At 41.4% G+C, this 22,617-nt stretch overlaps 1 protein-coding gene across 2 annotated transcripts in view; it reads left to right on the plus strand.

The window, feature by feature from the left end:
• WDR11 (WD repeat domain 11) overlaps positions 1-22,617 on the plus strand; it is a 131,841-nt gene that overhangs the window by 46,612 nt on the left and 62,612 nt on the right. For both annotated transcript variants that reach the window (XM_089683226.1, XM_089683228.1), the window contains exons 8-12: positions 6,675-6,873; positions 9,816-9,916; positions 10,935-11,114; positions 16,182-16,266; positions 20,912-21,018. In XM_089683226.1, the coding sequence (XP_089539352.1) occupies positions 6,675-6,873; positions 9,816-9,916; positions 10,935-11,114; positions 16,182-16,266; positions 20,912-21,018 (672 nt within the window). The remainder of the gene's footprint in view (positions 1-6,674; positions 6,874-9,815; positions 9,917-10,934; positions 11,115-16,181; positions 16,267-20,911; positions 21,019-22,617) is intronic.

Here is a 22,617-nt window from a genome sequence, read left to right on the forward strand (position 1 = left end):
TTTCCTGTATTGTACGGATGATTCAGTACTGTTTTTTTTTCTCTACAATGTCTTGACAGCCTTTCCTTTTTAAACCCATCAGACATGTCCAATTTAAAGGAAAGCTCTGCCAAAGAATGTGTGAATATATAGTGGGTATTGTAAAGAATCACCCCTTTAAAATAACCACATTTTGTTGCTTTGCAGCCTGAAATGAAGACACACATTTTTTGTTTTATCCAGTTGTATTTACTCAAATTATAATATTGAAGTGAAAGATATAACACCAACATGTCAGAAAAAAAAAATTTAAATTCAAAAACAGAATCACTGATTTGAAAAAAAGATCACCCCTTGTGTCAGTATTTTGTTGAACCTCCTTATGTTTAATTATAGACTTTAGTCTGTTGGGATATGTTTCTACTAACTTTGCACATCTAGACATTGCTATATTTGCCCACTCTTCTTTTCAGAACTGCTCAAGTTCAGTTAAATTTGATGGTGACCGTTTGTGGACTGCGGTCTTCAAGTCATTCCACAGATTTCAAATGGGTTTAAGTCTGAGCTCTGACTGGACCATGCAAGGACATTCATCTTTTTCTCCTTCAACCACTGTGTGGTAATTTTTGCTGTGTGCTTTGGGTCATGTTGCAAGATTCTGGCAGAGGGCAGCAGGTTTTCCTCAAGAATTTGATGGTATTTTGCCCCATCCATTTTTCCTTCTATCCTGACAAGTGCTCCAGTCCCTGCTGAAGAGATACACCCCCATAACAGGATATTACCACCTCCATTCTTTACTGTAGGATTGGTGTTATTTGGATGGTGAGATGTACTGGCTTTCTGCCAGACATATCATTTAGTGTTGAGGCCAGATAATTAAATTTTAGTCTCATCTAATCATAACACCTTTTTCCATGTGGCCTCATAATCTTCAAGGTGCGTTTTGGCAAAGCTCAGTGGTGACTACTGTAGCAAGTGTACACACAGAGACGGACGCGGCCCTCCATTTTGTTAAGAATTCTCCATGTCTCCCCTCATTCTCCCTCTCTGAGAGCCACAGTGACATCTGGTCGGTGTGGGTGCTGGAAGTGTCACAGGCAGGCCAGAGTCCAGCAGGGAGCCCAGAGCTATACCACCTTTCTTAGCTGAGCGCCTGGCTGTCTAAGAAAGCTGTGCAATCTAGCTCATCGTAAAAGATAACGCAAGCCTTCCCAGGAGTTCAAAAACATTCCAGAGGAGCACAAACCAGATAACTTTTAATATCCATTTTTTCCTATGTCTCATATCTTGGAATATGAGAGACTTACATAAAAACCAGGCATATCTTCAGGTTGGCCACAAGGAGACCAACAGTGTGGTATGTCACTCTCCTTGGCTGGAATACATAGGAAAGCAGAAAAGTAGATCTCTTGAACCAATCAGTGTATAGTTTCATATTTCATATCTAATCATTCCTCAGATGCATCTGCATATTATACTACCCCCGGGCGGAGTGTTACTTGTACCTAAGGAAAGTTATGAGCCAAACTATGAACTATAAGATTTTGGCTCTAGTTTAGGTCTACGCCCAGACCTTCCCTCCTTAAACGGGGCATTGGTCCTTGACTTCAGAGACACCCCCTGCTAGGGAACTACAAAATGGGCTGTCAGGCCTAAGAGAGTTAAATTGAAGAATTCTCCCGTTTAACATCAGAACCAACTTGGGAGACAGCCCTTTCGCTCTGAAACTTGATCTGCAAACCCAAGGTTGATTGGTAAGTACTTTAACCCTTTAACCTCCTTTCTGTTACCTCTTTGCTGTGCTGTTTGTTCTCTGTATATTTATATATATATATTGGTTACATATTTTTTCTGTAAATATTTTTATTGCACCCTTTTTGACCTTTTAGTAATAAATCTGTCTTTCTGAAACTATTGAACTGTTTTTAAAGCTCCTTAATGCAATTTACGAATTCCTGCCTCTAAAAGAGCGCTACTGTGTTTGTTTAACCCTCTGTATAACCTGTCTGCGGTGACTGTGCTAGCTATACAGATGATTATCTCAACCATTATAGTGTTATAGCTGATATCGCCGAGTTTCCCCTTTCTCTGTACAAAAAGGAGGTGGTGGCAGTGTGAAGGGTTAATTGCGTAATTAACCTGACCTAGTAACAATCGCTCCCAGGCTGCCGGTACATTGATTGTGGTCCAATTAGCTGGAAAATCGTTGTGTAGGGTGCAGCTGGGCGTGGCATTGTTACGCATGTGACATCGCGGTTTTAGATTGGCTAGTCCTTCGGTCACGAGTTTGGTGAGAAGGTCAGGGGTCTGATGCCGTGTTCTTCACAACTACATGTGGCTTTTCTTGAGCTGTGGCTTTTTTTCTGCAACCCTCCCATCCAAGCCACATTTATGGAGAATTTGTGATATTGTTAAGGGAGAATGTCATCGGCACACCGAGGATCACCAATATGGGTCCAAAAGTTTTAATGAACGATCACATAGTTACAGCAAGGCAACGTTTTAGAGTCTCACAGGACCCCTTCATCAGACATCCAAAGCAGTGTGCACGAGCTGACAGGGAGGAGAACTGTTTTGTTTACAAACAGTTCTCCTCCCCTTTAGAGATGCTTGGCAATCACTGGGCGTGGCGAGTAATCGCCGTCCGGGACCCGGTGATTGACAGGGGGCACGTGCCCCCTACCCGGAAATGCAAAATCATGTGTATACTGTATATACATGATTTTGCGCACCCGTGCCGCCCTGTAGCAGTACAGTATATCTGCTATAGGGCGGTTGGGAAGCAGTTAAGCAGACCAAGCTGTCTGGAAAAATTGGCAGTTAGAGGGGTGAGACAAACCATTTAACACTGATAGGGGTTCTTACAATGGTCAGATTGTATTCATTTATGGAAAACCGTTATCCCAAAAGTAAAATAAAAACTGTTGCTTTAAATGCTTAAAGTGTTAGCTGGCATTTGGCTTTAATTTGCTAGTCAAGTACATCTATATCTGCTAGTGCATTTAACACTATACTCTGCCAAATGTATTTGTGTTGCCTCTCCAGTGGAGTGCAGACACCCCAACACAGGAAGTGTGTTGTTGGCTGGATTACTTGGGGAAAATAAAGAGAAAAAAGAAAACAAATGCAGCCACCACATAGAAAACTAATATATTGCAGCTTACCAATTGTTATGTTTTTCAGTTATAATACCACTTTAAGTGTCATGATTTCTGCTTGGCCAAGTGATAAAAAACTATTTTCATCTGATAGACCTGAAATACAAAGCTTACGAGTAGTTAAAAAGTTTAGTCTGTTAGCCCTCACTATGGTGTTTTATTGCATTCTCACACATAATCAGCCAGTTGACATGTAGATTAATCACTTGCCCTAATACCAATACTTGCAGTGTTTTATCACCATGGCAACAATATGCACCAATGTTAAGACTGTGAAACTGCATAAAAAGAAAGGGCAGTTGCATCAATTTTATATGGTATAACAGCTGCTGAGGTGTCAAACATCAGCATGGGACACACCAAGCACAAACAGTTCTATGAAGAATTAATGAAGACGCTGGGACACCTGCAGACCCGTCTCAGTTGCTGAGCCAGAAAGCCACAGTCTGAATTAGCAGCCTTCCCTGCAGAGGAATATTTGTATTCTCCTTATTCCTCTGAGTAGCTTTGTAAATTGTGGTGTGCACTCTGCTTCCAGACGTTTACTCCTCTACAGTCTGCTGTATGAAAAAGTAGTTGTTTGGGTTGTATTTATTAACTCGTTGCCTTCCGTGCAAGAACTACAGTGGTTGGACCTTCCCCTTTTTTAGGACATAGATCTGCATCTTTGTTACATTACATTACAGGACAAGAGCTGCTTCAGCCAGATGGCTATATATACTGTTAAAACTCATTCATGAATGATTTTACTTGGCCAACATTTTGTAAGGCAATGCACATTGTGGTGCCATATGACCTTATTGTGCTTTTTAGAATCTTCCGTTTGACAGGTGTCACATTGGTGACACCTGTGCTTTCCGCTATTAAACCAACCTATGCATTTCTCTTTTTCCCGTTAGAGTACAGAGCATGAATACACACGCCGAGCCTGTTTATGACATTCAGTTGACACCTTCATGCATACAGGACGTTTTTGCAAACTCTCCCGGAAATCTTTCTTCCTGGCAGTAGCGTTTTGGCAGACAAAAAAACACCTGACGCTTGTAAAAGCATATAAGGCTTTTAGGTATCCAATCTTTAACAAACTCGTGCAGACTCCACCTCCGCAACATCGCCAAAATCCGCACGTTCCTAACTCCAGAAACCACTAAACAGCTCATCCACTCCCTCATCATATCACGACTCGACTACTGCAACTCCCTCCATACTGGCCTGCCTCGCCGCTGGCTATCCCCGCTTCAGTCGATCCTGAATACGGCTGCCAGACTCATTCACCTTTCCAACCGCTCTGTTTCCGCCACCCCCCTCTACCAATCCCTCCACTGGCTTCCGATTGCGCAACGGATCAAATTCAAAATCCTAACATTGATGTACAAAGCTGTCCACCATACTGCCCCGTACTACATCACTGACCTAATATCCAAGTACCGCCCAGCACGCACACTCCGATCCTCACAAGACCTCCTTCTCTCTAGTTCCCTGGTCTCCTCCTCCCATTCCCGCCTCCAGGACTTCTCCAGGGTGTCACCCATCCTCTGGAACTCCCTGCCCCAACCCATCAGTTTATGACCTACTCTCCTCTCCTTTAGGCGCACCCTGAAAACCCATCTCTTCAGGGAAGCCTACCCCACCCCCTGCTAACTTGCCGACCTCCTCCACTCTTCCTACCACTCCATCCCCCACAGCTATCTCCTCCTGTGCCACCATCCCCTCCCTCCTAGATTGTAAGCTCGAAAGAGCAGGGCCCTCAATCCCCTCATGTTTTGCATTGTATTAGTATTGTTCTGTCACATGTTCTGTCCCCCTCTGTAATGTACAGCGCTGAGTGAACTATTGGCGCTTTATAAATACTGTATAATAATAATATAATAATAGGTATGTTTACAGGCATCAAGTGCTTGAGCGTTAATTCATTTAATTGACCAGAATAATAATTTATTCTGGCCATTGAAATGAATTAAAACTCAAGCACTAAATGGCCTAGTGTTAACACATTTAGGGGCACTTACAACCATTTTTTTCTGCAAAAACTCTGCTGCTCCGGGACGCACTGGCAGTGGGGGTTTTTCTTTCTTTTTTTCCCCCCACTAAAAACCCCTGATACTAAATACTGCTAAACGTCTGTGTGCATGAACACATAGGCTAACATGTAGGGGAATTGAGATGCAGGAAAACAAAAATGTCAGACACCTATAGAAGCAGCTGCAGAATTGTCCAGTATGCATGAGGCTGACATTTAGCATTCTAGGAAAAAGACAGCCTGCTGTTTAAAAATCTTTTTAGAAGAAAGAGAATCAAAGGTTTTAATAAAAGTTGTAGTTTGTCTTACTTTGGCACATGTGATTGTGCCCACATCAGAGCTTTTTTTGGCTGTCACATCAACATGTTTGCTTGGGAAAGTTGAATGTACTCATTGAAACCTATGGAGAGTGGTGTGTTCTTTTCAGAGCCTGCTTCTCTCCAGAAAACCAGATAGTAGTGGGGCAAGGTTTAAAAACCTGTCTAGCAATCATCCTGGAGAATTGACAGTCAGGGGTATCTGATGGTGCACTTATGATCTAACCACGCATGATCTGTGGATATATCAAGTCTTGGCTATACTCAAAAAAGAAAAATGAAAAAAAAAAAACAGTGAGCCAAAAAAGTGTCCTTCAGCCCCATTCACACTGATGTGGTGCTTGAAATGGAGCGATTATTGTGCGTCTCCTGCATCGCATCGTAATCACACTGTGTTCTGCGATCTGCTGCAGTTGTCAATGGAAAGTTATGGACATCCAAAAAGCAGGTCACAAATGCAGTGCGATTGCCTGAACTGGATCGCATAGGTATGTGCCCGCACCTTTTTGATGCAGATATGGTGCCATTTGAGCGGTTCAAAATGAATGGGCTCAAATTTCCCTATACAGAATTGCCTGTGATTTGCACAGGAATGCAGTGCAACATACGGTTCAGTGCGAACCTAGACTAAAGCTGCCTAGTTTATGACCACTTCAGTTAAATGATTTTCCAGAGGGAAGGGATCTTTTGACTAGCATTTTATTTTTCCTTTAGCAAGATATGCATTGTAATAAATGCAGTGTCTCTCCAGTCAGAATTGTTGTGGTGGGAATTCTCAGCTTTTGCCATCCCACAGTCAGCCAACTAGTCTTCATGGAAATTGTGAAAAGTCATATAAAATAGAATTGCTAGTTCAGCTATACCTACTTGGTTATATTGCATAAACACATTGTCAGAAAGCAAAGTGGAGTTAAATTATGCACCTAATATCTGTGGACATATTGTTTTCTTTCTAGGACATTATCATCATAAATTAGGACAATAGCTGCATAAATATATTGTGTGAACTACAATACGTAAGAAAAAAAAAGTGTACAAGCTGCTGCATTTTGAGCTTTACAAATTAGTCCCTGTGGGTAATTTAAATGGCTGTATTCATCATTCTCATCATGGATTCGGAGTAAAACTGTTTCAAGTTATGTCAGACCTCCCATAGGAATGTGCTATCTAAGTGAAGTAATTGTACTATTTTCTCCACAGAGGCTGATCCAGTGCCAGAAATGACTTACGACCTAAAATGCCAGTGTGACGCCATCCGGGTAACCAAGACAGTGCGTCCATATAGCATCGCTTGCAGCCCGACAAATGAGAATACTGTTGCTCTGATCATTAGTGATGGTCGGGTCATGATATGGGAGCTAAAGTCCAGTGTGCCTGGGAAAAAGATTCGGAATGCCAGGTTGTTCTTTAATTGATATTCTTTGATAATCGGAAATAATGTTTGATAAGTTTGTTCTGCGAATCTTGAAGGTATCTATCTGCCTTTGAGTGTTTTCAGTAAAAGGCACATTTTCTGGTGTGAACCTTTTAAAAAATGGAACATCTATTCTACCCATAAGTCGCATATTCACTATTTTGGGATAATACTGTTGCAAACACCTTTTGTACACAGCTTGGCATTGTTCTTTGAAGCTGGCTAATTAGATCTGTTTGATTTATACAAAGCTTGGCCATAGAAAATCTACAGAAGACCTTCACTGGGATTGGATATAAAAATATACCGGTGGTATTAGTACCCGTTTCTGAGGTTTGGCTGTTAAACAAGCATATGTATCTCTTGTCTTGGCCTTTTTCCCATGTTATTTAACATTCTGTATTGGTGTATGGAGTTCATCCTCTGTGTTTATTTTGGATTATTAAACTTCCGCTTGTAGGCATAATCAAGTCATTATCTGTCGTTTCACGGAATGCTGCCATTTCGATAAGACGCAGAAGGATTCCCTGCAGCAGTCTTTGTTATTAGCCTCCTGTATCTCCCTTACAATTACCATATGTTCTGCAGCGGGGTATGGGTTGACAAAAAGACATTGTTTTCTCTAGTAATAATGTGCTTGAAAAAGCCTGACCTTGTGGGTAAATGGGATACCTTTCTCAACTCTGTCCATTCCAGTGACAGCCTTTATAGGTTGCCTCTAGACCACGGTCTGCGCCTGCAGCAATAAAGGATCTATTAGTCCCAGCATGCACTGCCTGTAGTTTTAGCCTTTGATCAGCTGATGGGATATCCATTAACTGAGCCTGTTATCTTATTAAAGAGGAACTTAAGTCAGAAAATTAAGTCCTAATAGATCACTTCTTGCTGGCCTCTTTTGCAGGTATAGCTATGTAAAACATGAAAAATAAGTGCCTATAGTGTTTAAAATCCAATAATGCTCTGTCTCACCCTGCTTTGCTCATTTGCTGTCTATTCTCGTCACTTTGCCTGAAACTAGAGGCTGATTTACTGCTGCAGTGGAGGGAGGAAGCAACAGGAATAACACAGGCTCTGCTTAGGGAACACATATTAGGGAGGTAGGAAAGAAAAGTAGGAGATGTGACAGGACAAACTCTGTTGCCAGGGACACACAAAAGAGTTAAGCCTAGTACACACGATCAGAAAATCGGCTGAAAAATACTGCTTTCGAAGCGATCGTATATTAGTCAGATTGTTTGTTAGTACATAGCTCTTTTTCGAAATTATTTGAAGGGACAAACACTTGTTACACCACTGTCGTGGCTTCTTCCTGTCCGTGGCATAATGCGTAAGGAGTGGGGCCAGCAACATAGAACATCTGTCTCTGTTTGGTGAAAGCAAGTCTCAGGAGGTACCTGGTATATGTTATGTGGAAGCTTGCAGTCTTAAAGTGCTACTAAACCCACAACAGTTAAATCAGTCTGTATATGCAGTAAAGCATGCTTGTTATACTCACTGTGCAACCTAAGGGGTTTATTCTCTGCATTGTGTAAAAAGGCTGTTTGATCCTGACATCTCTGATACTCCCCTTCTTTCAGTGTCCCCCTCTTATCTCCTGATAAGACATATGTGTGGAGTCCCTCTTTACATGCTCAGTTTGGTGTGTAATAGTCGGCCATCTTCCCACAAGCTGCAGCCTCTAATGGTGATGTCCCACTTGGTGGATTGAATCATTACATACGCTGCTTATCTGTTGTGCACCAGTTAACAGTGCACTTTTAAATGTGGGTAAGTCGATTTATGAGTTTTAATAAACATGGCATTTTATATGGAAAGATCTATGATGGTCTGTATACTTTATCTTGGAGTATCCATCGGTGGAATTGGTGAATTGGTTAGATATGTTGAGAACGGTTCTGGAGGAGACCTTTGAAAGTTCCGACTGCGGTCATAGAATGCCCTTAAAGGAACAAGCGTATAAGACCTATCACCCATATATAATAAAGTTATATAATAAAGTTATATGATGAATATGGGCTGAAAGTGCACACTCAGGTTTAAATGAGGGTATGTACATCCAAATTGGACGAAGTGTTTAGGAATTACAGCTCTTAAGAGTAGCCATCCCCCCTTTTTCAAGGGACAAAAAGTAATTGGACAATTGAATCAAAAGCTGTTTCATGGCCAGGTGTGGGCTACTCCTTTGTTATTTCTTAATCAGTTAAGCAAGTAAAAAGTCTGGAGTTGATTCTAAGTGTGGTTTTGGCTATAGGTAGGCTTTAATAATAAAGTCTATTATATTAGAAATGTCTTTTGTGTAGCAATAAAACGTGATGTATCATACTTTTTAAAAATTGAAATCTTTTTAAAGTGGTTGAAAACCCTTACATATTCCCAGTGAAGTGACTGACCTTAGGTGATACACAGAGATTAAACAAATCCTGGTACATAGGCTGTGCTTGTCTATGTGCAGTCTTCTCTTTTCTACATCTCTTCAAAGTGCAGAATTTACACACCTTGTCCGAGATTTCAGAAAAATTGGGGCAGGAATCTGAAACTACACTTTGCAGAGCTCAGTGAGGAGGGTTCTAAGAGCTGATTGCAGGGAAGAGCCCCCCCCTCCCCCATCACGCAGCACACTGTAATAGACCTGAGGCTGTCAATCGCAGAATGTTTGCTGGAGGTTTCTAGACTGTCGTCTTTTTTTTCCCTTGGTGTCAGGAAAACCCATCAGTAGTTATTCAAACTGATAACAAATGAGCGAAGGAGCAGAGAGAAATTACACTTTGTGCTCTTGCTTGAGGCAGGTACACACTATAGAGAGGATATGCTTTGTTCGTATTTTATGTCTGAGGTTTTCAGCCACTTTGAGAGTGTTCTATTTGATCTGGATAATCTTTGATAATGATATAAATGTAACAATACCAAATGTGTTACTTATTCTACAGCTCCACTACCTGTGCTTTATATGCTCCTTCATCATTCTGTGGAAGTCCAGTGGGACCGCTACAGAAAAAGTGTCCTGACCTCTCTTTGGGTAGTATGATTGGTAAGCAAATATACCAGATTTAAGTAGTCATTGGATATATACCATTTACTGCATGGTTAACAGTGCGACTTTGCTTTTTTTTCTATTCTAGAATGTTTGCTTTTACCTATACTATTTTTTTTACGGTTCTCAGTAGTCCTAGATTTAAAGCTGCCTTCCTGGAAATGGTAGTTTTCTGGCTGTTAAGCTGATCCAGTTGCTTTATTATGGAGTCATTAACTCAGAACAAGCTTGCAGATCAGGAAAGTCAACACACAATCCAAATTCCTGATCGGTTTACTTGTTCGGAGTTAGAGACTCAGAAATGGTTGAAATCATTGATTCAGCTTGACTAACTTTTTATAACGTGCAATCAGTGATCTTTTAGTTTTATTCTCCATTAACTCATCATTATAATCTTCTTCAGATGCTTCATGAAGCTTGCATTGCAAATTGGGAGCAATTGAAAGGACTTAGATCAGGGTTTAGTGGACTTAGAAGTAGAACCACTGAAACTGATTTTGGGTTATGCTTTAAAGTGTTTGTAAACCTTGCCCCCGCTCTTAGCTCGCACGTTTTGACTGACAGCAGCAGAAGCCAATGAATGCTGCTGCTCTCAGCCAAGCCTGGGAGATGGGGGTGGGGAGAAGAACTGCTGCAGACATGCACAGCGCTGGATTGAGAACAGGCTCAGATAAGTATCTGGGGGGTGTGCTACTATTAAAATGTTTTTTACCTTAATGCAGATAATGCATTAGGGTAAAAACCTTTTACCTTTACAACCGCTTTACCTAGACACTGGAGTGTACCACGATTTAATTATGTAGGGTAGCCTCAAGGTTATTATAGATGTTGTTAAAACATGATGTTGTGTTGCTAAGCCCTTCGTGCTGCTCTGGTTGGGTTCTGTTCACGCTACAATGAAACTGAGTGTACATAGGACAGGGTTGTATTTAATATGTCAGTTTAGCACACTCTGGCTGTTACTCACACCAGTTAAATATTAATTCCCTTGCTATACTGTTTGCTTATTTTGCAGCTGGTCAGAGCATGCTGTCCTGTGATTCTGCTCTATCTGGGGGTCCACTCCATGAAGTCCACCTCAAGTTCTTGCTGACAGGCCTTCTGTCTGGACTTCCTCAGCCCCCATTTGTGGTGAGAATGTGTCCTCCACTCACTACCAAGAATATTACACAGTATAAGCCCCTTCTTGCAGTAGGTAAGTGCACTCATTACCCAGATGAAATCCTAGCAGCTATTCCATTAACAAATATTACATTTTGTAAACTTAGGACATCTATTGTACCATATTAGGAGACATTTTGTGTAGGCCATGTGACCATTAAGGAGATCCTCCTTTTTTGGAAGCTACTGCAGAGAAGAGGGAAGTTAATGGTGGGAGCATTTCCTTGCTACTGCCAGGATTTGACTGAACACCTGCCACTGCATTTGCATTGTATTATTTGCCAGTTTTACTCTTGGTAAAATGAGCTGTCACCACAAATGGTGTCACTTAACCCTTTTAGATCGTAATCCTGTTAGATCGAAAAATGGTAGACTTGAAAGCTGTGTGATCCTTCCTTGGGCCTTCAGGAAGCACAAAGAGGCAATCAAACTAACGAATAGTTGCAGTTGATGTCAGGTAACTCCGGATAGCACGGACCACATTCAAAGTATGAAGAACCTTGCCCCCAATGCCTGTGGCTTAGGACAGAAACACAGCAATGCAATACGCTGGTTGAGATGGAGGGAAGAAACAACTACAGTTAAAAATGACAGCTGAGGTAGCAAAACTGCCTTGTCACAAGGAACAGCCTCCTATGGGAAAGAGCAGCCAATTATGAAACTCTGAAAGCCAAAGTAGTGGCGACAAGAAAAATAATCTTCCAAGACAGTAGGACTAAAGTAGTATCCCTGTGGGTTCAAAAGGAGATTTATGATATCCAGAAAGTACCAAGTTGAGGTCCTATGGAGTCAAAATAGTCCTGACTGGTGGAACAATACATGTGTTGCCTTGCAAAAAGGCATGTGAAGCAATAGGCTTCTGCAAAAAGGACTGCCAAAATCTGACCCTTGTTCACTTGTGTATACTGAGGGCCAGTCCCAGATGAAATGCAGACTGGAGAAAAGCCAGGATGAGACCCACCCCGGGCCTTGCATCTAGTAAGTTTTGTGGTAAATCTTCTTTGAATTCACTTACTGAGCCTTCAGTAGATTAGGAATGACCGAGTCAGTGACTCCCCCCTCTCTCAAGACCCTGACTTCAACACCTATGCTATTTAAATCCAGTGGCTGTAAAGAAGGATGGAAGATGGTCACTGCGACAGTCTGGTTGATCCAGAAAGATCCAAAGGTCATTTGCCAATATGTTCACAATGTTGAAGTGCTAAGTTATCCTGGGCCAGGCCAGGGCAGTCAGAATCGCCAGAATATCTTCCACTCAAATCTTGCAAAGCGGACGAGGTAAAATCTGTAATAGCGGGAAGGCATAGAATAAGGAGAACTGGTCCCATACTGTCATCAGAGCATTCATCTCAAAAGTTTGAAGGTCCCTGGTTCTGGAAACAAACCTGTCCAGCTTCGCATTGAACCTTTTGATGCCATAACACCTCTGAGTAAAGATAACACTCCTCCAAAGACAGTTGTTGATGGCTGAGAAAGTCCAGCTGCCAGCTTTCCATGCCTGCAGTGTGGATGGCATGCAGGGTAGGAACATGGAGTTCTGCCCAAGACAGAATGAGATCCGCTTCCTTCTGAGCAGCCCAACTTCCTGGCACCTTCTCATGTATGCCATTGTTTTGCTGTTGTCTGACTGGATCTTTACAGTCAAGCCTTTCAGCTGCATTGACCAATGCAGTAGGGCAAGGCATATTGCCTTGGTGGGCAACTACCTCTACTGCTTTGATCCAGTTCCCTGGACCTAGAAATTGTACAAACCGCCACCCCAGCCCTTCAGGCTGATGTCAGTCATCAGGACCCTCCAGGATAAAGGGAGGAATGATTTTGCCATCTTCAGCATCCCTGAGGAGATCCACCTGTCCAGAGATGGTCTCATGCTGGGTTTAACAACATCAGAGAATCTAACGTCTGCATCCTTCTATTCCATGCAGCTAAAATATTCAATTGGAGGGACCTGGAATTAAACTGGGCAAAGGGCACTGCCTTGGAGGAGGTTACCATCTTTGTCAGAATCTTCATGCAAATTGAGGGATTTGTCAGAGTCTTCAGCAAGTCTATCTGAGCCCTTTGTCCAGAAGGAGGATCATTCTTGCCTGGACAGTATCAGGGGTCAGGCCTAAATATTTCATCCTCTGGGTTGGGGATAAGGCCAACCTCTGTAAATTCAAAACCCATCTGAACCTTTCCAGATTTTGTGCACCGTGTGAGATGCATTGGTCTCCAGCATAGAAGTAGATTGCTGGCTCAGAAGTAATTTGTCCATATATGCTATAACAGGGATACCCATGGTAATGCAGGAGCCCTAGAACCAGAGCCAGAACCTCTGGGACAAACAAAGAAAAAAACAGCGCAAACCAATTAAAAAAAACAAAGAACAAAAGACCAAATAAGTCCCAAATAAAGAGTCTTGTGTTTCAAAAAAACTTAATAAAATAATATAAAACAATATAGTTCCCAGCGTGTTCAGATCATCTAAATGGTGCAAGTTTTCACCCACACTCCCCTAATCAGGTGATTACCAAGTGGGAAATGACTTCAGGAATCAGACACACATTTTGGAGTTGAGATGAGATCTTCTCAATTGTATAGCGTTGAACGAATCTCCTGATTGCTTCAGTATTTTCTTAACCAATGCCTATTGAGTGGATGAAAAAAAAAAAAATCGTGTAATACTGCATAAACAAAAAAATATAGCTAATGTTCACCATTACACTCACATTTAAGAAATCAATTGCAAGCTCAGATGGACATACGTTTTCCCAAACGACCCCTAGCAATCCTTCCTTGGTAATTCGCAAACTCTCACTCATGGATGGATGGTAGATGCAAAGAAAAAAGAAGGGGGAGACCGTAATAGCATAATACTGTATAAAGCCTTTAATATAAAAAACATGTTTTCCATATTGCACTCACACTTTAAAAGAATAAATCAAGCCTTTTGATACACAATTTCCTTCAAACAAGCTGAAAATCCATTTTAGCATGTGTAATAATCACAATGGCATGGAGAGAGATGAACTGGCAGCAATCAGAGCCTCTGGGAGCTGTGGACAGGCCAATTGGCAGGGCCACATCCTGGAAGTGGCAGTCCTCCACCACAAATTGCAGAAATCTTTGGTGATGTAGAAATAGGTGTGACGTCTATGGAGATGCTGCAGAAAAGCATGTAGTGCGTTTTTGACAAGTTTTAATGCATTTTTGACACATTTTGCATTTTTTTAATCTGTTCATCGACAAATTGGCAAAAAAAACCCATGCAAAATTCCAAACGCATCAAAAAATGCATGTGCAAAAAATGCAAAACCTGCAGATAAATAGCAAACTGCATAGATGTGAACCAGTCCTCAGACACTAGCAAAAAAACAGAAGCCTTGCCTAAAGGGTAGTGGTAATACCTAGAAGGGGATTGCATGTCTTTTTTTTTTTTTTCTCTTGGTCAGTGTACAGTCACTTAAAGGTGGCAGCATAACCCTATCATCATGGATATGAACATTCTCTGTGTCCCATGATGTACAAGAAAGGAATATTGAGCTCACAGAGTGGGTTCACGTAAAGCATGCACACCACATGTTATTGGAGGGGCTCAGAAACGGAAAGAAACCACTGCTTTCTGATTGGTCAGCAGAGGGAGGTAAGATAATGGAAACTGAAGCTTCATAAAACTCCACTTGCCGTTTTTGTTAGTAATATGCTCAAGGAGAGGACTGCAAAGAAGGAAAGAATGGAAGTCATTACATTTAGATAAGTCTCTAGTAGTTCATCAGCCAATGACAGTAAGTCATTTTGAAGGTGGAGAGTGTGTAGGTGGACTGTTTGTCTTAGGGAAAACTAGCAGATGTGGGCATGGTGTGCATGTGTGTAATTTGACCTTGGTAACACCTGTAAGCAATCCAATAGAACAGAAAGGGTTTTTTTGGGGTTTTGTTTTAGGTAAAGGGGTACAAAGGCCCCATTCACACCTTTTTGGTTTTGAACATGAGTCCTCGTGTGTTTTTTGGTGCATGAGTTTACCAGAGAAACATTTGCATGCTAAAATATATCAAACCATAAAAATGAAATACATCAAGACTCAAGTTGCATGTTAAAATGATACAGCGTGAGGGACCAAAACTCCCGCATTCTTATACATGGGTCCTATATAGGACATCAGTAGCTAGTCATCTATATTTGAATGAGTGCATAATGTAAGTTGGATGTGTTTCCAATTCTGACAGCAGCTTGCCTCATACTGTAGCTGCAGCAGAAAAGTACTTCTCTATAGAGAAATGAGACACAGTATTTCACACTGGCTTTTTAAAAAATGTTTTGGGAAAGAACAGTAAATCCGAATCTCCTCATTTTTCAGCACTGCAGAGGAACCATGAAAGGGACAACCTGGTTGTTTTCCTTCCGACACATGAAGATCTGTTGTATTAACTGTTCTGTGCTGCTTATCTGCCATTTTTGTCTAAGTTAGGGTTATCAGCAGCAGGTGGGGGGTTCCTCGCATGATTACAGAGAAGGAATTCTGAAAGTATCTTCTACAATGCAGCGTTAATCACAAGCATATCCAGTTGAGATAAGCTCCTAAGATGTTTCCATTTTCATAGCCGAACATTATTTGAACTTCCTTCCTATGTCACAAGTCCTTTAACACATACAATACCGCCATATTCTGTAATGTTTGGCTTGTAGTCTATAGGGATCGCTTTAAATGCCAAGATTTACATCATTTTTGATTTGGCTGCTCTGTTTCTCCCTAAGAGACTAATATATGTGGGCATGGGATAGCAATTAGCGAACTCATTTAGTACACTAAAGCTCTGTTTTCGGCAGGTGTATGTTTTATTCTAATTGGGTGTTTATTTTATCAGTAGACCAGACGTGAGAGTTAAGGTTTTAGAATAAATTAATGAGACAAAGTCCAGTAGGTGGTAGATTACAGAACAGAATTCAAAGCACATTTTAATTGGGGAAACAAATAATCTGCTGCAGGTAATGATGGGTTTTGTAAATGGTATTTTGTGGTGCAGTGTCAAAGCCAAGAAGAGCAGCTGACAATCTAATTCTGAGATTTGCTTATCTCCCTTGGTTCTCTCTATTCATACAGAATATCCTTTATTTACAGGCACCAGCAATGGCTCAGTTTTTGTGTATAATCTGACTAGTGGGCTGCTGCACAAAGAGTTAAATATACATTCATGTGAAGTCAGGTGAGTAACAAAGTCTTCTAGCATCATTGAAAGTCATAGTGACTCTTGTATTGGTAGGGGATACATACATTGTAGAAATTAAATAGAGATATTGATAAAAGTCATTTGTTCCAGAAGAAATTCCAGGTATTCTGAGTATATTTGAAATGCTATTTTGTATGTGTACACAACCCATATGGAACATCTGTTAGCACAGTGTCTGTTTAGTGCACTTTTTCGGATGAACTTATGTGGAAAGCATGAATGTTACCAAGATCTGCATTCCCAACGAGCTGTATTGTTTGTATTTCCCATGTTGTTAAAACAGTCCTTCTCCCTTTTTAAATTGACTTGGCTCCCAGCTGATAAAAGTCTAACTTAAATTTTGCTAGCCCTAATATTCTTATTTTTTCTTTACTCTTTTCTTCTTCAATTAAGATATTAAATGCACTATAGACTTTTAGTGACTTTTATTAAGACTTTCAAATAGCTGCTTATGTTAGTGTCATGTACAGCAGCTATTCAGATTGGTGTATTTTCAGCAACAGGTTTGGAAGCCTTATCCAGACCCCACTAGATTGGAAGATTATGGTGCTAGCCTGGAAATTGACCTTTTAGGTACAGGACCCTGAATTGTGGAGCTGGATAGCTGCACTGCGCAATCAGGCTGCAAGTTTTACATATGCTTTGTGCTTTTTTTTTACCCACCATTTAGCCTAGACGAAGCACCATCCCTCTGCTAATTCTGCAGCACCACAGGGATCATCTGTTTTCTATTCTCTACCTGCCTACAATGACTTCATAACTTCTGGCTGCATGTGACTCTCATCAACATCAGCTACTTGAGCTTGAGTGTATGCAAGGCCTTGCTTGTCTTTGGGCCTATTTGTTTTCTGCTACGTGTTACAAAGTTTCTTGTCAAAGATTCACTGAGGACAGTTCTGCTGTAACTGGTGACCTCAGACCATACTTTTCTACTGGTTCTAGGGGCAGTTACTCAGTATCCCCAGAAGGAAATGACACCTGTAATTTTGATCTGGAGACCCCTAATTACTATATGTCCGTCATCAACAAAGTCTTTTTGGCTCCGACAGGATCTTAATGTTCACTTTGGACATTTTGGTGGTTTGTAACCAATTACTGGGGCAATCTGCTTTCCAAGGCTCTAAGTGTGCTTCGGCACCACCCCCAGCAGAGTATAGCTCTGAACCTTCTGGACTCCATTTCAAAGTGTGCTTGAGTCCTCTTACCATCTCTGAAACCCCACAGTCTACTCCTGGGGGCTGTTAAGCCACCTGCACACGACCCAGATTTACAAAGGGTTTTTAACCTGATATATGCAATACATGCTACCCTGCATTTTTGAGGATTGACCTGCTGTTCTATGTCCAGGTTCTTTTAATACATATGTAGGGGGCAGGGCTGGACTGTGCTGGGGGGCAGGGGGGCAATAAGGTTCTGCGGTAGCTGCACAGGATGCTGTCTCCTAGCAACCTGCTGGGCTTACATGACCGGCCAACTGGGTCACATGACGGGGGTGGGGGGGGGATTAGTCATTGGGGAGTGTACAGAGTTTGGAGAAAGTTTTTATAACTTTGGAAGTCGGTTGACAAAGCCCCCGGGAATACACCAAGAAAGAATGACAGCTGAGAGGGGTTATAGACTGGGGGTGGAAGTAAGTGTAAAGGGGGATAGATAGAGGAGGGAGTAAGGGTAAAGGCGGGATAGATTGGGGGAGGTGTAAGGGTAAAGGGGGATAGACTGGGGGGTTGGGTAAGAGTAAAGGGGGGATAGATTGGGGGTGGGGGATGTAAGAAAAAAGGGGAGGTAGATTGGGGGGGATGTAGGGGTAAAAGGGGGAGATTGATTGATTGGGCGGGATGTAGGGGTAAAGGGGGAGATTGATTGGGGGGGGGATGTAGGGGTAAAGGGGGGAGATTGATTGGGGGGGAATGTAGGGGTAAAGGGGGGAGATTGATTGGGGAGGGGAGTAGGGGTAAAGGGAGAAGATTGATTGGGGGGGATGTAGGGGTAAAGGGGGGAGTTTGATTGGGGGGAGTGTAAGGGTAAAGGGGGATAGACTGTTGTGCGTGTAAGGAAAAAGGGGGAATAGAGTAGGGGATGTAGAAGTAAGGGGTCGGGTAGATTAGGGGGTGTAAGGGTAAAGAAGAGCTAAACTAGTGGAGTGTAAAAGTAAAGGGCGTTAGACTAGAGGGGTGAAAGAGTAAAGGGGGATGGATTGGGGTGCTGTGTGCATTTCACATTCCTGGAGTTGACCGATCGCAGGTAGACTCTGTCAACACTTGCATGCAGGAAATGGTCTGTAAACCCTAAAGTGTTTTGGGAACATCTGTCACCATTGTAGGATGCTGAATGTGGAATTTACAGCATCCAACTTCACCAACATGGTGGGCATCTCTGTGATCAGGACCAGGGATCCTCTGGCAGCTGCAGTGGACACACTGTTGATCCTGTGGGATTACTTTTGCCTGTTCTATGCCTCTATCAAGGTTGAGCGTGTTCTGGTGATCCTGATGGAACCAATCTGGCTCGGGAAAACTTGGTACTTGGACATTCTGTAGCTCCTGGGAGACTCTCCATGGGCACTTCCCGACTTGCTGTCTCAAGAGCCAGTACATTATCCTGATTGGCTGTTGTAGACTAGGTCCTAATGAACCATGGTCTTTCTGACTCCCATTACTCCTACAGTGCCTTGAAAAAGTATTCATACCCCTTTAAAATTTTCCACAATTTGTCATGTTGCAATCAAAAACGTAAATGTATTTTATTGGAATTTTATGTGATAGACCAATACAAAGAGGCACATAATTGTGAAGTGGGAGGAAAATAATAAACGGTTTTCAAATTTTTTTCCGCATATATATCTTAAAAGTATGGTGTGTATTTGTATTCAGCCCCCTGTGTCAATACTTTGTAGAACCACCTCTCGCTGCAATTACAGCTGCAAGTCTTTTTGGGGATGTCTCGATCAGCTTTGCACATCTAGAGAGTGAAATTTTTGCTCATTCTTTGTGCAAAATAGCTCAAGCTCCATCAGATTGGATGGAGAATGTGAACAGCAATTTTCAAGTCTTTCCACAGATTCTCAATTGGACTTTGACTGGGCCATTCTAACACATGCATATGCTTTGATCTAAACCATTCCGTTGTAGCTCTGGCTGTATGTTTAGGGTCGTTGTCCTGCTGGAAGGTGAATCTCTGCCCCATTCTCAAGTCTTTTGCAGACTCTAAGGATTCATGTACATGAGCAGCTCCTAAATTCGAGTTTAGAAGCCTTTGAAATTTTTATGCCAAAGCTCCTAAACTCAACTCCATAAAAGCCTATGTATCCATGTACACATAGGCTTTTAGCATAATTTAGGAACTGCCACGTTTTAGGTGAGGTTAAACACGTTTTGACTTCCGACCGTGGAAAATCGCCAAACCGCGGTACCCTTTTTTTCCACGGTTTGCGTTTTCCTACAGCTGGTGGTAAGGGTATTTTTGTGTACATTAAGCCTAACAGGTTTTCTTCTAGGATTTCCCTGTATTTGACTCCATCCACATTCACATCAACTCTAACCAGCTCCCCTGTCCCCTGTGTTTCATGGTGTGTTCAGGGTGATGTGCAGTGTTAGTTTTCCACCACACATAGTGTTTTGTTTTTCAACCAAAATGTTCATTTTTGGTCTCATCTGACCAGAGCACCTTCTTCCACATGTTTTCTGTGTCCCCCACATGGCCTCTTGCAAACTGAAAACGGAACTTCTTATGGCTTTCTTTCAGCAATGGCTTTCTTCTTGCCACTCTTCCATAAAGGCCAGAATTGTGGAGTGTACGACTAATAGTTGTCCTGTGGACAGATTCTCCCACCTAAGCTGTGGATCTCTGCAGCTCTTCCAGAGTTACCAGAGTGGGCCTCTTGGCTGCTTCTCTTGATTAATGCTTCTTGCCCGGCCTGTCAGTTTAGGTGGACAGCCATGCCTTGGTAGGTTTGCAGTTGTGCCATACTCTTTCCATTTTCAAATGATGGATTGAACAGTGCTCCGTGAGATGTTCATACCTTGGGATATTTTATTATAAGCTAACACTGCTTTAAACTTGCAACACAGTGGTGTGAACTGGGCACATAGAAGTCAAGGTATTTTGACTTGTCCATGTGGTGGAATTTAGCTGGAATAGCCACCCAAGGCAGCCCCACTGCATCTGGTGTGAACCAGCCCTTATGGCTTGCTGCAAAGCTGAGGACCACTATGAGTGGGATCAGTTATATATGGGCTGTACCACAGCTCTGCCAATGTCCAGTCACTTGAAGGTGGTTGCATATAACTCAGGGTCTATGATTAAAGAAAAGGGTTTTACACGCAAGCCAAAAAACCTTAGATTGTGATTTCAATTCATATCCATGGAAAGCTGAAAGACGATACATTCCTTTTTTAGATGTGGCAGCAAATTTAGTTTTCTTTAGGCTAGAAATTGAAAGGTTAGTCTACCTGTCCATACTATAATGGAGTGCAAACCTTTGATCTACTTCAACCTGACTTTCTGGTGATATTGTGGCTACAGTGTCAATAACAAAGTATTTTGAGTAGTTTTTATCTTAGAACTATAAAGTTATAAAGTGCTGGTTCTTAAACATGCACTGATAACCCTTACTGTCATTCAGGGGCATTGAATGGACCAGCCTTACAAACTTCTTGTCTTTTGCCACCTCAACCCCTAACAATGTTGGCTTAGTGAGGAATGAACTACAGCTGGTTGATCTGCTTACAGGTGAGTCTGGGGATGATGGATAGTTCTATGTGCTCGATAAGGGAAACTGTTGGGGATAAACATATGGATGCTAACATTGCAGACTTTTTTTTTTTTCTGGGGAACCCTTTTGACATCTATCATCCTCATCAAGGATAAGGGTTCTGTACAGATAAAAGAAATCCCCTGCCATTGAGTTTACAAATAGAACAAAGCAGGCAGGAGCTGTCATTTATCAGCAATTGTAAATGGCATTTTTTTTCTTTGTAAATGTCAGTTTTGCTGTTCTATACATCATACAGATGTGCCACTTCACAGGCAGGTTAAGGGCATTTTCCAAGGATGTAATTTAACACTCTCACTACATATGTCCTACACCTGCAGCAGAGGTTGTTACATTGAAGGCTGTACAGCCACCTGATTGCCTCCACAAACACTGGGTAGTGTCCCCCCCACCAACATGTTTTCCGGGCTCTGCTGACCCACCTGCAGGCCTCCCATGGTCAGTGTCGCTGGGTAAGTACACCAGTAAGGAGATCAGTGAACATTCATTCGATTTCTCCTAGCTTTCACCTAACCAAGCCTTATTCCGTTCTCCACGTTTGAAGTAATCGAGTTTCACACTGTGCTTGGCAGTGGACTCGGCTTTCACAATGTGAATTATTGAACAGAGGTGATATGAGCCTTCTAGATGTGTAATGAACAATTCTGAGAATGTAAAACTAGCTTTCACTGCCCCCAGGCTTTTCAGTTTTTGAGTAACTGTTTTGTATACCTAGGTTAAGTGCTTATTAGTAGGAAATAGAAGTGTTTACTATTTTGCTATATTGTGACATTTATTTAGCTTGTGGCTGTATAGTATTTGAATTTTGATGTTGCTACCATTACAGTTTTTATAATATATTGTATGCCTTCTTTAGGTTACATATGAGTCTTCTTGTACACGAATGCCAAATTTGAAATACTGCGTATTTCTGGAGCCCTTCAGACACACATTTTACTGCAGCACAACCTATGGCTGAGTACACTCAGACTAATGACTGTGATCTGCAATTTGCATTTTAAAGTGTCACTAAACTAAAAAAATAAGTAAACAAATAAAATGAAACCCTCCTTAATAATTATAACAAATAGTAATAAAAGTGAGCGCTCTTATGATAAGCTTATTTATGAGTTAGACACTTTACACACAGCAGGGTTGAACATAGAAATCGAAGTAAATTGTTTCATCGATAATAGCTGAACTTTTTATTTATATCATGCCTTTTTATATTATCTCTTACATTTATTTATGCTTTTTGATTCTATATGTATAATGCGTTTTGTAATATTATGGAATTTATGCTATTTTATGGAATTTATATATTTGTATCATGTAGGCCTTTTATCCATTACATTCGTCTTACCTTCGTTTACATTTATCATTTATGGAATTTTATAAGTATTTAGTTATTATTTTTCGTATGTTATGTTCCTATTATTTATTCATATGGTATATACTCCCCTTTTTACCATGGAATTATATATTGATTTTTAGACCTATATGTTCATTTTAATTTTTGTGAACATTTTTTAGGCTTCATAATTATAGCCCCTTTTTTATTCATGATAGGTGCTTTA

Source organism: Staurois parvus, unplaced genomic scaffold (genome assembly GCF_062004578.1).
Source record: "Staurois parvus isolate SC_StPar_1 unplaced genomic scaffold, SC_StPar_1.0 ptg000303l, whole genome shotgun sequence".
Taxonomy (NCBI): Eukaryota; Metazoa; Chordata; class Amphibia; order Anura; family Ranidae; genus Staurois; species Staurois parvus.